A 12,610-nucleotide genomic window follows, 5' to 3' on the forward strand; every position below is an offset into this window, starting at 1 on the left:
TTTTTTTTTTTTTTTTTTTGAGACGGAGTCTCGCTCTGTCGCCCAGGCTGGAGTGCTGTGGCCATCCTCCCCCGACTTCTGAAATGTTTGTTTTAAAGAAGAGGATTGGAAATGTGTTCAAAGGAGACATTGCTAGTGTATTTTTCTATTTTGCATTTCTTAACTGTGGCAATATTTAGCTTTCTTCTTTTAACTGTGGCCCACTGCCTTTTCTTTCTCTCCTCGGAGATAAACAATCTAGAAATCTCCTTTCCGTGGAGAACTGTGGAGCTCATGCCTTGACTTGGCTGCTGCAGTAGGCTCACGCTAATCAGAATCACAGCAGGGCTTCTTTTATGAGCTTGAAAGAATTAGTCTTCCCAGAGGGCTGAAGTTCCTTACCTGCTGAGGAGCTACAGATTTCCAGTTGGAAGCCTGCCCTCCTTTAGGACGAATCTACCTTCCTTTCCTCTTCTTACATGTAAACCACCACCTCCTTTTTTATTGTAGCCTGTCTGTGATTACTGGCATGTTGCTTTCCTTTTTGTTTTTCTTTTTTAGGGTAGAGTAGTGATGATGATAGTAGATTTTTGTAATTTTTGTCCTTATGGAAAGTAGTGTGTGTTCATATGAAATTATCATCTAGCTCAGGGAGACTAGGAAGAGAGTGAAAAATAGCAGGTGGTACCCTACAAACTAAATTGTCGAATGTGAGTTTTCTCAACAATGTCATATGCTCAGACTTACTAAAGCACCTGGGATGTGGAGCAAGCAGGAAACATGAATAAAGAGGGGAATGACTTTCTACCACTGGCAGAGTAGAGTTCAATAAAAGTCAAAAGGGGAGATGTGTAACATGTATAATAGAAAATTTTCTCTTATTACCAAACAACTTAGCAGGCTGGCAGTGAAAGTGGCATTTTCTTCTGTTTGGTAGTAACATACCACATTGCACCAAGCATATTGCTGGTGGGTGTGATTACTATATCAGATAAAGAAAATCTCATTGAAGAATCTAACACAAATGTTTTGTTGGAGAAGACAGAATCATGTGGATTACCTCACAGTGATGATTTTTTGTATTTGTTTAATACCATTATGGTTTAGAGTTCTTTCACTTGAAGTTCACAGAGGAAAGAATTATAATGTCCATTTACAGATAAGGAAACTAAGGTTTAGAGAGGTAGGCGACTGGCCCAGAGTCGAATCAGGAGTAAGTTGAGCTGAATGGAGACACTGGGCTGTTTGGTGTCTGGGCAGTGTTGTGTCTCTTCAGCTCTGAAGCCCCTTTCACTACTGCTCTGTTTTATTCTAATTTAATGGAAAACAACACTAAGAACTTCTTAATGGATTGTATTGTAAAAGTCAAAATGAGTAGCTGTAGTCTTAGCTACTCAGAAGGCTGAGGCAGGAGGATTGCTGGAGTCCAGAAGTTGAGGTCCAGCCTAGGCAACATAGTGAAACCTCATCTCTAAAAAGTAAACAACAACAACAATAAAAGGCAAAATGAGGTCCTAACAGAGTATGGTAGAAAGGTCCTTGGACTAGGAGTCTGGAAGTGCCAGTTCTGTTTTCAGTGGTGCGCTGATGGTTTTGTGATCTTATGTAATACTTGGCTTCTGGGCCTTTATTATTAGTATTATATTTGATTTAAAAACTTTTGTTTTTAATTAGCAAATAATTGTATATATTTATGGGGTACAAGGTGGTATTTTGATGTATGTCTACAGTGTGGAATGATTACATCAAGCTAATTAACAAATCCATCACCTTTAATATTTTTTCTGTGGTGAAAATATTTAAAATCTATTTTATCAATTTTTAAATGTACAGTGCATTATTATTTATTCAGCATACAGTGCAATAAGTTACTAAAGCTTATCTTCCTGTTTAACTGAAACTTTTCTTTTCTTTTCTTTTCTTTTTTTTGAGACGGAGTTTCACTCTTGTTGCCTAGGCTGGAATGGCACGATCTCAGCTCACCGCAACCTCCGCCTCCTGGGTTCAAGCGATTCTCCTGCCTCAGCCTCCCGAGTATCTGGGATTACAGGCATGCACCACTACGCCTGGTTAATTTTATACTTTTAGCAGAGACAGGGCTTCTCCATGTTGGTCAGGCTGGTCTTGAACTCCCGACCTCAGGTGATTTGCCCGTCTCGGCCTCCCAAAGTGCTGGGATTACAGGTGTGAGCCACCGCGCCCGGCCTTACTGAAACTTTATACTCTTTAGTCAACATTTTCCTCCATTCCCTTCCTCCACAGTCATTGGTAACGATTATTCTACTCTCTACTTCTATGAGTTCAGCTTTTTTCGATTCCACATACAAGTGAGATTACGAGGTATTTGTCTTTCTGTGCCTGGCTTATTTCGCTTAGCTTAATGTCTTCCAGGTTTATCCGGGTTGTCTCAAATGTCAGAATTTCCCCGCTTTTTAGAGCTGAGTAGAATTCTATTGTGTATATATACTTTTTTTAATCCATTCATCTAGTGACGGACACATAGGTTGCTTCCATATCTTAGCTATTGTGAGTAACGCTGCAATGAATAGGGCAGATATCTTCTCAGCATACTGAATTCAATTCTGTTGGTTACATACCCAAAAGTGGGATTGCTGGATCATATGATAATTCTGTGTTTAATTTTTTGAGGAACCTCCATCTGTTTTCCATCATGGCTGTATTTATTTGTATTTCCACCAACAGTGCACAGAGTTCTCTTTTCTCCACACCCTCAACAACACTTTATCTTCTGTCTTTTTCATGATAGCCATTCTGATAGGTGTGATGTGATAACTCATTGTGGTTTTTCTTTGCATTTCCCTGATGATTAGTGATGGTAAGCATTTTTTTTTCATGTGTCTTCTGGCCATTTGTATATCTTCTTTTGAGAAGTGTCTATTTAGGTCCTTTGCCCAGGCTCTGGGCCTTAACTCAACTCTTCTGTAAAATAGAATTGGGAGTGCAGTAGACATTCAGAAGTTACATATGTACTATTTTATATTTGGACTACTTGGGAGTAACTGTAGAAAAGGCTTTGTAATCTTTTGTAGATGGGAATTAAAACCAGGTGCTAAGAGGTTGACGTTGGGAGTTCTATCTTGACTAGTACGTGAGCCTAACCCAGCGCTGCCATCTTAAGATAGCTTTGTTGCTGTTTCCATATACATAGGAACTTTTGTGAAACGGCAAAACTGGATATAAAAAAATTCCCACTGACTTCCATGGTATATTTATAGAATCATTAAGGATCTGAAAAATGACCACATAGAGCTTTACTCCATGTGGTGGGAGAAATTGTATGCTGGCTGCTTTTGAGTCAGAGAATTCTTGAAAGCTTTTAGGATATTTGCTGTCTGTGCCTTGCAAAGTCTTCTTTTTTTTTTTTTTTTTTTTTTTTGTAGAGTCAGAGTTTTACCATGTTGCCCAGGCTGGTCTCAAACTCCTGGGTTCAAGAGATCTGCCCTCCTTGGCCTCCCAAAGTGCTGGGATTATAGGTGTGAGCCACCATGCCCAGCTTCTATGTCATGTCCAGCTCTAAAATCCTATGTTTCTTTTCTCTCAGCCCAATAGGGGCACAAAACGTCCCCGGGATGATGAAGAGGAGGAGCAGAAGATGCGTCGGAAACAAACTGGTACTCGAGAACGTGGCCGCTATCGGGAAGAAGAAATGACTGTGGTGGAAGAAGCGGATGATGACAAAAAAAGGCTGCTTCAGATTATTGACAGAGATGGGGAAGAGGAAGAGGAAGAGGTAACGTGGCAGCGATGGGTGGGAGCTGAGATGGCTGGCCCTGTAGAATGTAATTTTGGGCCAAATACTCGGCTTGTCTGAGCTTCCCATCTTCATCTGTAAAATGGGGTTAAGAATTCATATTTCATTGCGTTAATGTGAAGGTTAAGTGAGTTAGTGCAGTTGGGAAAGCATCTTGCGAGATGTAAAGAATAAGACAGAGTTTTCAAATTATTCCTTATTATGTACTGTAGGGGAGGGTCAGGGCAGGCTTCCTGGATCTTACTGAGGACACATAGAAGGCACTTGTGTTATTACCTTTGAAAGAGGGGTCAAATTTTATCAAGTGGAAGGAAGGGCTTTTTAGGCAGAGAAAATGGTGGTATTAGCAAAGCAACAAAAGTGGAGAAGTTTAAGGGGGTGCCACATTGTTAGGTATTTAGATGTGACTGCAAAAGTACAGCTTAGGGAAGGAGACTCCTCAGGGCCTTTCTCTTTGCTGTTCCACAAGATGCCTTGGGGCCTTTCCACTGCTTCCTGCCTCTGGACCTTCGGACCTCTGTGCCCTCTGTTGGGATGCTCTTCTTCCTTGATGCTTTGTATGGCTGGTTTCTTCACATTCAGGTCTCAATGAGATGTTTCCTCCTCCAAGAAGTCTTTCCTGTGTAGCCCTGCAAGCTGTTCTCTCATTCCCTCATCACTGTATTCTGTATATTGTCTGCACAGCACGTATCATGATTTGAAATTCTAGTTGTTTATTTGCTCATTGCTGTCCTCCTCCCAACCTCCCATGAAAATAGAGACTGGCTCTGTTCTGTTCACAGCTCTATCTTTGGTACCCAGAGCAATACCTAGCTCTTGGTGGGCCCTTAATAAATATTTATTGAATGAATAAATGAATGAAGCTGGGAAGAGTGGAGGTTAAATATCAGTGATTAAAACAAAATGACCTTACCTCTGTGTCTTTTAAATCTTTAAGTGTTAACTTGTATGTTATTTCACTCTGGCATTTTGTTCAATATGAATTATGGAAATAGAGTCTTAAGAGCCAGCTGTTTTTTGGTTCCCTCAAAGACACGATGCTAAGTTTGGATTTAAAAAATGAGGCTGGCGTGTGAATCTGAGAAGAAGAAAAAATGGATTCATATTCCAAAAAGGTCTTCACTGTGCTGTGACAGTAGCTATTTCCTTATTAGGATTTGTACTAGTGTTAATTTGGGGGCCTGCCCCTAAAAGATGATGGCACTTTAGAAATATGTGGTGGGAGACAGTCCTGAATTTTTGAATTTCCTCTCTGAGGGGAGCAGCCTTGCCAGGGCTTAGACAAACAGTGTGTGTAGCACATCCTCCCTCCTTTCCCTCCTCACCAGCTTCTGCTCAATCTGTTAGCCCTGCAGCAGCAGTTAATTGGCAGGTATAATTCCCATGTAGGGCAAGGCTGGTACTGGAGGATTAGGATAGTAGCTGTCATGGGTAAGTGGTTTCTAGCCTGGGAGACAGAAATGTAATGTGGGACCAGCCCTTCTGTTAAGGGACAGGGAAAAAGAGATCACTTTGTAAAAATGACACATGGAAGGCTACAAGTCCAGGAGTTATTTTCTCACTGCCACCAAAGTCCCATTTGATGAAAAACAAGTGATGCTTGCCCCTGTAAAGTCATGTGAACTTGTAAAATATTATTGTCCTTTTTGTGCTACATCACCAGCATTCATCTTTCTGAAATCTCCCTCTGGTTTCTGACGTTGAGCTATTGGAGATACTGCTGTGGCTGATGACTAAGACTGATAATTCAGTTTTCCCCTAGTGTTGGAGAGAAATTAAAAGAGGGAAGGCCAAACCCTGGAGAGGCTAGGACTTCGGAAATCCTGTGAGAGCTGTGTTAACATTAATGTGGTTTTTCTCCAGAGTGGGGCAAGATGTTAGCTAAGAAAAAGAAAAGTAGCAGATACTGAGCTTGCTTGAAAGTGAATTAACCTTTTCCTAGAAATGTTTTGATTATTTTAGTTAAATTCTAGTGGGATGTTGGATACATTGTGCCTGTTGCTAATAATAACCATAACAGCTTGTATTCATGTAGTTTACAAAGCACTTTTATGTACATATTTTCTTTAGGTCATCTCTATGACCTTGAGAGATACAGGTAACATTTTCATCCCTCCTCTCCCCTCTCCTCCCCTCCCCTTCCCCCCTCCCTTCCCCTCATCTCCCCTCCTCCCTTCCTCCTTTCCTCCCTTCCTCCTTTCCTCCTTTCCTTCTTTCCTTCTTTCCCTCCTCAGATCTTCACTGAGTACCTGCTGTGTGCCAGACACTGGAGAGTCTACTTGTGCCACAGAACAAGTAGATATGGGCTAGCAATGGGGGTCTTTGCCCTGGTTTGGGGTTGGAGAGATTATCTGGGCAGATCCTGCCAGATCCTTACATAGATCATGTGAGGGGTTTGGGATTTTATTCTAAGTGTGTAGTGGATGAATTTAGGAAAGACTTAGGAGATAGAATTAGCTGGACTTGATGAAGCTTTGAGGAATATATTCAGCAAAGTAACATTGTCAACATGGCTAGTAAGTAGTGAAATTAGGCTCTGAGTCTTGACTGAGCCAGGACTCTGATTTGTTTTTACCACATCAGGGAACCTCTCTTTAAGCTGTAGACCCTGGGGAGGAGGTAGGGGTTCGATAGAGAACCTTGGGATCTAGGAATCATTGGTATAATCTAAGAAATGTGTCATGCTGAAAATGAATTTATGGGTAGCTCCCACTTAAAGCCCAATATGTGGAAATAGAAATTTAATAATAGAATAATAGCTAACATTTTTGAGTACTTATGAAATTATGGAATGATTCAGTGCTTTCCAAAAGGATCTATTTCAGGTTCTCTTAATAGCAGTTTCTTTATTGCTTTTAGGCGTGAGTTATGGTCAATGACTACAAAGCTGTGAAGCTTTGAGTTGGGATAGTATTGAGAGAAGCAGAGTGCATTGCAGCACATTAATTTAAACTGGAAGGTAAACTGAAGATAAAATGTGAGAAATTTTAGTGTAGATTTTTTGGAGAAAAAATGATTTAGTTTTCAAATATTCATTCTATTTGCTTTCATAGGTATTATTCCAATATATGAAGCCAGAAAATTCTGTATGGTCTACTAGCTTTTTTCTGCATTCTCTAGGCAGGGTTACTAAATTCTTGATGCTACTTCAGGATTCAAAGTACCTGTCTGAATTCCTTCTCAGCATCTGGTAAGGACCAGGCAAAGTAATATATAAGAAATGCTAAGCAGTGACTATAGCTAATTAGCAACCGTTCTTAGTTTACACACTGTACAAAAACAGGCAGTAGGTTGGATTTGGCTCATGGGCTGCGGTTTGCCAACTTCTGCTGTAGGAGAAGATTAAGGGTCACTGTCACTGACTCAGAGCTTGACCTTAAACAATTCTTTTAAACCTTTCAGTCTTATCTTACATATATAGCAAAGGAAGACAAGGTAAATGTATAATAATATTACCTAATATTATTGCTTACTCTGTACCATACTGTGTGCTCAAGAAATATTTGTCGAATGAATGAGTCTTTAACACCTTTTCTTTTCTTTTGAGACAGTGTCTCCCTCTGTCACCCAGGCTGGAGTGCAGTGGCACAATCTCGGCTCACTGCAACCTCCGCTTCCAGGGTTCGAGTGATTCTTGTGCCTCAACCTCCTGAGTAACTGGGACTACAGGTGTGTGCCTGTATTTTTAGTAGAGACAAGGTTTTGCCATGTTGGCCAGGCTGGTCTTAAACTCCTGACCTCAGGTGATCCGCCCATCTTGGCCTTCTGAAGTGCTGAAGTGCCGAAGTGCCCAGTAAGTGTTTAACACCTCAAACTGAATTTCCTGTGTTACAGAGAGTGGGCATTATGTGAGACACCCAAAGTGACATACCCAAAAAGAAGCATGTGATTACAGGCCCTTACTCCTCATTGTAATTGGGGAGATAAAGTGTGTACCGTGGCTGGGCACAGTGGCTCACACCTGTAATCCCAGCACTTTGGGAGGCCGAGGTGGGTGGATCACGAGGTCAGGAGATCGAGACCATCCTGGCTAACATGGTGAAACCCTGTCTCTACTAAAAATACAAAAAAAATTAGCCAGGCGTGGTGGCATGTGCCTGTAGTCCCAGCTACTCGGGAAGCTGAGGCAGGAGAATTGCTTGAACCTGGGAGGTGAAGGTTGCAGTGAGCTAAGATCGCACCACTGCACTCCAGCCTGGGCGACAGAGCGAGACTCCATCTCAAAAAATAAGGTGTGTACTGTACATTTAACCCAGAAAGATCAATGGCAGAGTGAGGTGGGGTATAAGAGCCACAGGAAAGTAGTGACAGTGAATGTGAAACCCCCTGGGGACTGAAGTTGTTGCATTTGTCTCTTTGTACCAGGAGGAGCCATTGGATGAAAGCTCAGTGAAGAAGATGATCCTCACATTTGAAAAGAGATCATATAAAAACCAAGAATTGCGGATTAAGTTTCCAGACAATCCAGAGAAGTAAGGTTTTGTTCTACTGACACCCTGTCTCCTCTGTGGCGTTTCGTTGGCTACTTTTGTTTTGGGTTTGGTTTGTTTTGGCTTTTGTGATTTGGGTCAGGAATCCCAGGATGACCCCCATGTTTGGGAAGTCACTGGAAGGACTCCTAGGACTCAAAGTCGGTGATACTCAGGGCTGTGGTTTATTACACAGGGCACACAACAGGATCAGCAAGGGAAAAACACAACATCAGGTGGCATCTGGAGAAATTCAGATACAGGCTTCCTATGTTTTCTCCTTGCCAGTGGGTGGGATCATACAGACATGCTTCTTTCTTCAGCAATGAAATGCATCAACATGTGTGCAGTGATGCTGTCCAGGGAAGACCATTTGATTGAGACTCTGAGTTCAGGGTTTTTATGGAGGACTGGTCATGTAGGCATTCTCTGCCAGTAATAACTAACAAAATTGTAGGCTCCTGGAAGGAAAGCAGCTGTTCAGTGCCCTGGGCTGACAAAGCAGCAACCTTATCACGTAGGGAACATTTCAAAAGCCAAGTTCCTGGCTGCCAGCCTAGGGCCAGCCTTGTAAGCCAGCCCTTTTCAAGATCAGCCCTGCTATGTTAACTCTCCTGCATTATTCTTTTCAATGCCCAAAGAAGACTAATTGTGCCTGCCATTAGTGATAGCTTTACTGTGGAGATCATGTCAAAGACTCTGAAGTTAGACAAATATTGGTGTGATACATCCCTTTGAATAAGTCACTTCCCCTTTCTTAGCCTTGGGTGTCTCATCTGTGTAAGGAAATAATGCCTTCCTCACCGGGTTGTATGAAGATTAAAGGAGAATAATGGTAAATGTTTAGCTTAGTACTTGGCACATAGTAGGTGACCATGAGATGACAGTTAAGGTGAGTTTTACTGCACTAGCACCTTGGTGCACTGTGAAGTGCTAATATGAGGAATCTGGCATCTTTCAGTCTGTCTTGAATCCTAACCAAGGGGACTTTCACATTTATACAATTTTAATGTTCTAAACCTCTTTCTCTCCCTATCTTTGTCCCTCCCAGGACATACAATTTTAATGAATCTTAATATGCCCAAGGCCCCCAGGCAATTAACAGTTGAGTAGTACAGTCTTTGCACTCAAGTTTATAGGTTACTAGGGAGACTGACTCTAAAGGCAAGGTAGAAGGAAACAGACACTTGAAAAGAGATATAAGCAGAGTTCTGTGGGTGCTTAGAAGAAGAAACAGTATATACCAAGTTGGGGGCTATTGAGGGCGTCACAGAAAAGATAGTAGTTGAGTTGAGCCTTGAAGATTAATTTTTATTAGGTGGAAAATAACACAGAAAGGCATGCCAGGCAATATGAGGAACATGAACAAAGGCACAGAGGTGTCAGAGGGCACAGAGTCTTCACGGCAACCTAGTGAGGCCAGCGTGGTCAACTGTGTTGTCCCTATGCTGTGAATGAGAAGGCAGGGTGGGGAGAAGGTGGTTACTGGGCCTAGGGCCACAGCCCTCTTTGATAGTAGGAATAGCTATTAATAGAGCAGGGCCCAGCTTACCCAGCACCAGAGTCCTATCAGGTTTTGTACTGATCTCCACCATACAGGAGCACTGTGTGTGTGTTTGTGTGTGTGTGTGTAATTACACGAGTAATGCATGAATAGATTGTCATTCTGAAAATACCAGTGGTACATGAGTAGAGTGAAAAATGAAAGTTCTCCTTCACTGCTCTGATCTCTTTCTATTCCTCTGCCTAGAGGAACCTTGTGAACAGTTAATTATGCAAATGTATTTGTTTCTACTTAAATCACACCGTACATATTCTGCACCTTGATCTTTTGGGTCATATAACAGATCTGTACAGGCATGTCTGTAGTACAGGCATGTCTACCTTGTGTTTTTTTAACTGGTGCATAGTATTTCATGGTTTGGAAATACCATGACTTATTTAATTATTTTCTATTGATGGACATTTGATTATTTTAAATATTGGCTTTTATGAAGAATGCTACAGTGAACCTACTTGTACGTGTCTTTGTGTGCATATGTTTCCGTAGGATAGATACGTAAATTTTGAATTCCCGGATTGAAGGGTATGTACATTTTAATGATGGCTACTGCCAATTTTCTCTATTTTTAAATTCTCCTCCAGCAGCAGCATCTCTTTTCTTGTGTTCTTGCCCACAATGCATGTGATCAGTCTTTAACATCTTTGCCATTTGTTTTGTTGTTATTTCTGTACTCAGTGGTTCCTGCATTATACTCTGTTCCTTTTAGGAGATTGACTGTGTCTTGTCTGTCTCTAGTGCCTACCACAGTACTTGCCTTGCTGTAGGTGCCCAATAAGCATAAGAGAGCTTATGTAGTCCCTGTTGTCTTTATTACATCCCCATTGCTTGAACCTAAGGATACATTATAAAGAAGCTATGCTGCAGGTTAGTAACACGGGAAATGTAAGAAATTCAGCTTACTTCTTTGAACACCAGTATTTCCTTTGCCCACTTGGTAGATACACGTCTGTCAATATGGAGCAGAGTTTCTGCAGGTTATGTTCACCATCTACATCTTAGGTACTTAGTGTTATAGTTCATTAACTGGCTTTAAGACAGTGTGATTTTATTTTAAAAAATCAGTAGTGTTTTTCATTCAGACAATGTATACAATATTTTAGTTTTAAAATCTGAACATATGAAAATTGAAATTATGCATAAAGAACTTCTTTTTTTCATGTCAAAAAGCGGTTAGGAAACTACATTGTGTTTTAACCTTGAGTTCTTGAATTCTTACTGATGCAGTGTCTTTCATAATTCTCTAGATCAGTGAGGTGCAATTAAGATGAAAATTGCTAGAGCGTATTCGGATGAAACTTTCCGGTTGAGATCAGAAACATTCAGATTTATCTTCCCATATATCCAATTGTCATTTTGATTGCGTACCCAAAAATGCTTCTCTTCATTGGACTGCATTTCAGATTCAGTTGACAGTTCTCCTTATGCAACCTCCAATTTGCACTGCGCGATCTTTCTCCCAAATACCACATTGACTGGAGTGCGCTTTTTCCCTAGAAAGTCCTTTAATCATTCTTCTCTTCATTTTTGCAGGGACAGAATTACTTAGCTTACTGATTTTCAACTTTTTTGGTCTCAGGATCTCCTTGTACTCTTAAATTATGGAATATCCCAAAGTGCTTAGGAAATTCTGGAAAATACAAGAATAGACAAGCACACATTTCATTAGCCATCAGGGCAATGATGTCATCATGTCATGTAGCCCTTCAGAAAACTCCATTGTACACTCCTGAGAGAATGAGAGTGAAAAAGGCAAATGATGTCTTAGATATATTATAAAATAGTTTTGATCTTATAGTTCTCTGAAAGGATCTCCAACCACCCCGCTACCCCATCCTGGGGTCCTAGGACTACACTTTGAGAACTGCTGATTTAGTTCGATGGAGGGAGCATCATGTTTCCCCACCGGTGATTGCATTTAGGACTTGTCAATTTCTGCAGCTTTCCCAGTGTTTTTGAGCTTTGCTGGTCATTTGCTGATATTCACCCCTGTGGTTGAAGGAGAATGTCCTGCTGGTCTGAAGCAAATGCACATGGGCAGGCTAGGAAAATATTCTCTGTCATATCAGATGGAATCGATGACCCCATCCTCAGCCTGGGTTACCGTTTTAATATGTTGCTCTGTTGCTTTCCCATCACCTCTAACTTGATGCTTTCCCCCAGCTGTGAGTCATCTATTGCTGAAAGTATGCTTAATTCCTAAAGACAGTTCTCTGCAAATAGTAGTGTGTGCTTTAAATGAATAGGCTCATGAGTAGGCTGTGCTTGGTCAGGCAAAACAGAAGACGACTGTGACAGCATAACAAACTTGAGGGTACATAGATTCATTGAGTACTTACTATGTGCCAGCTATTATTAGGCACTGTATATATATTATCTCTTTCAATCCTCACTATAGTTTAGGAAGATAAAGAAATCAGGGTCTAGCAATAAGTTAGTTAATATTCTGTGTCTTCCTTGATCAGGTTGGGACACCACACTCTGTGTTCCAATGACACTTCTCTTGGGTAGTGCCAGGCACCCTTATAATTAATTGTTTGCAATAGATTATTTATATTTGATGGAGGCCAGAAACTGGGATTATTTTATCTGTTATATCCTCAGTGCCTAACACAATGACTGGCACCTAGTATGTGCCCAGTAAATATTTGTCAATTCACTGTTCATGGCCACACAACTAGTAAATAGCATGGCTGGGAGTATGACCCAGGTCAGTCTCATTCCCAAGCCCAGCATTTCTCATGATATCTTGTTACTCACTTAACACTGGACCCAGTATATTTTTGTAATATTTCCCTGCTTGCAATTTTATTATCTGCTTGTTTGTTT

General features: G+C 41.0%; 1 protein-coding gene across 1 annotated transcript in view; it reads left to right on the forward strand.

Moving 5' to 3' along the window:
- Nucleotides 1–12,610, forward strand: part of CTNNBL1 (catenin beta like 1) — a 179,065-nt gene that overhangs the window by 35,320 nt on the left and 131,135 nt on the right. Inside the window, exons 2-3 of the mRNA XM_017859113.1 lie at nucleotides 3,542–3,730; nucleotides 8,117–8,223. Coding sequence (XP_017714602.1) covers nucleotides 3,542–3,730; nucleotides 8,117–8,223 — 296 coding nt within the window. The remainder of the gene's footprint in view (nucleotides 1–3,541; nucleotides 3,731–8,116; nucleotides 8,224–12,610) is intronic.

The sequence above is a fragment of the Rhinopithecus bieti genome, unplaced genomic scaffold (assembly GCF_001698545.2).
Source record: "Rhinopithecus bieti isolate Rb0 unplaced genomic scaffold, ASM169854v2 scaffold_38981, whole genome shotgun sequence".
Lineage (NCBI taxonomy): Eukaryota > Metazoa > Chordata > Mammalia > Primates > Cercopithecidae > Rhinopithecus > Rhinopithecus bieti.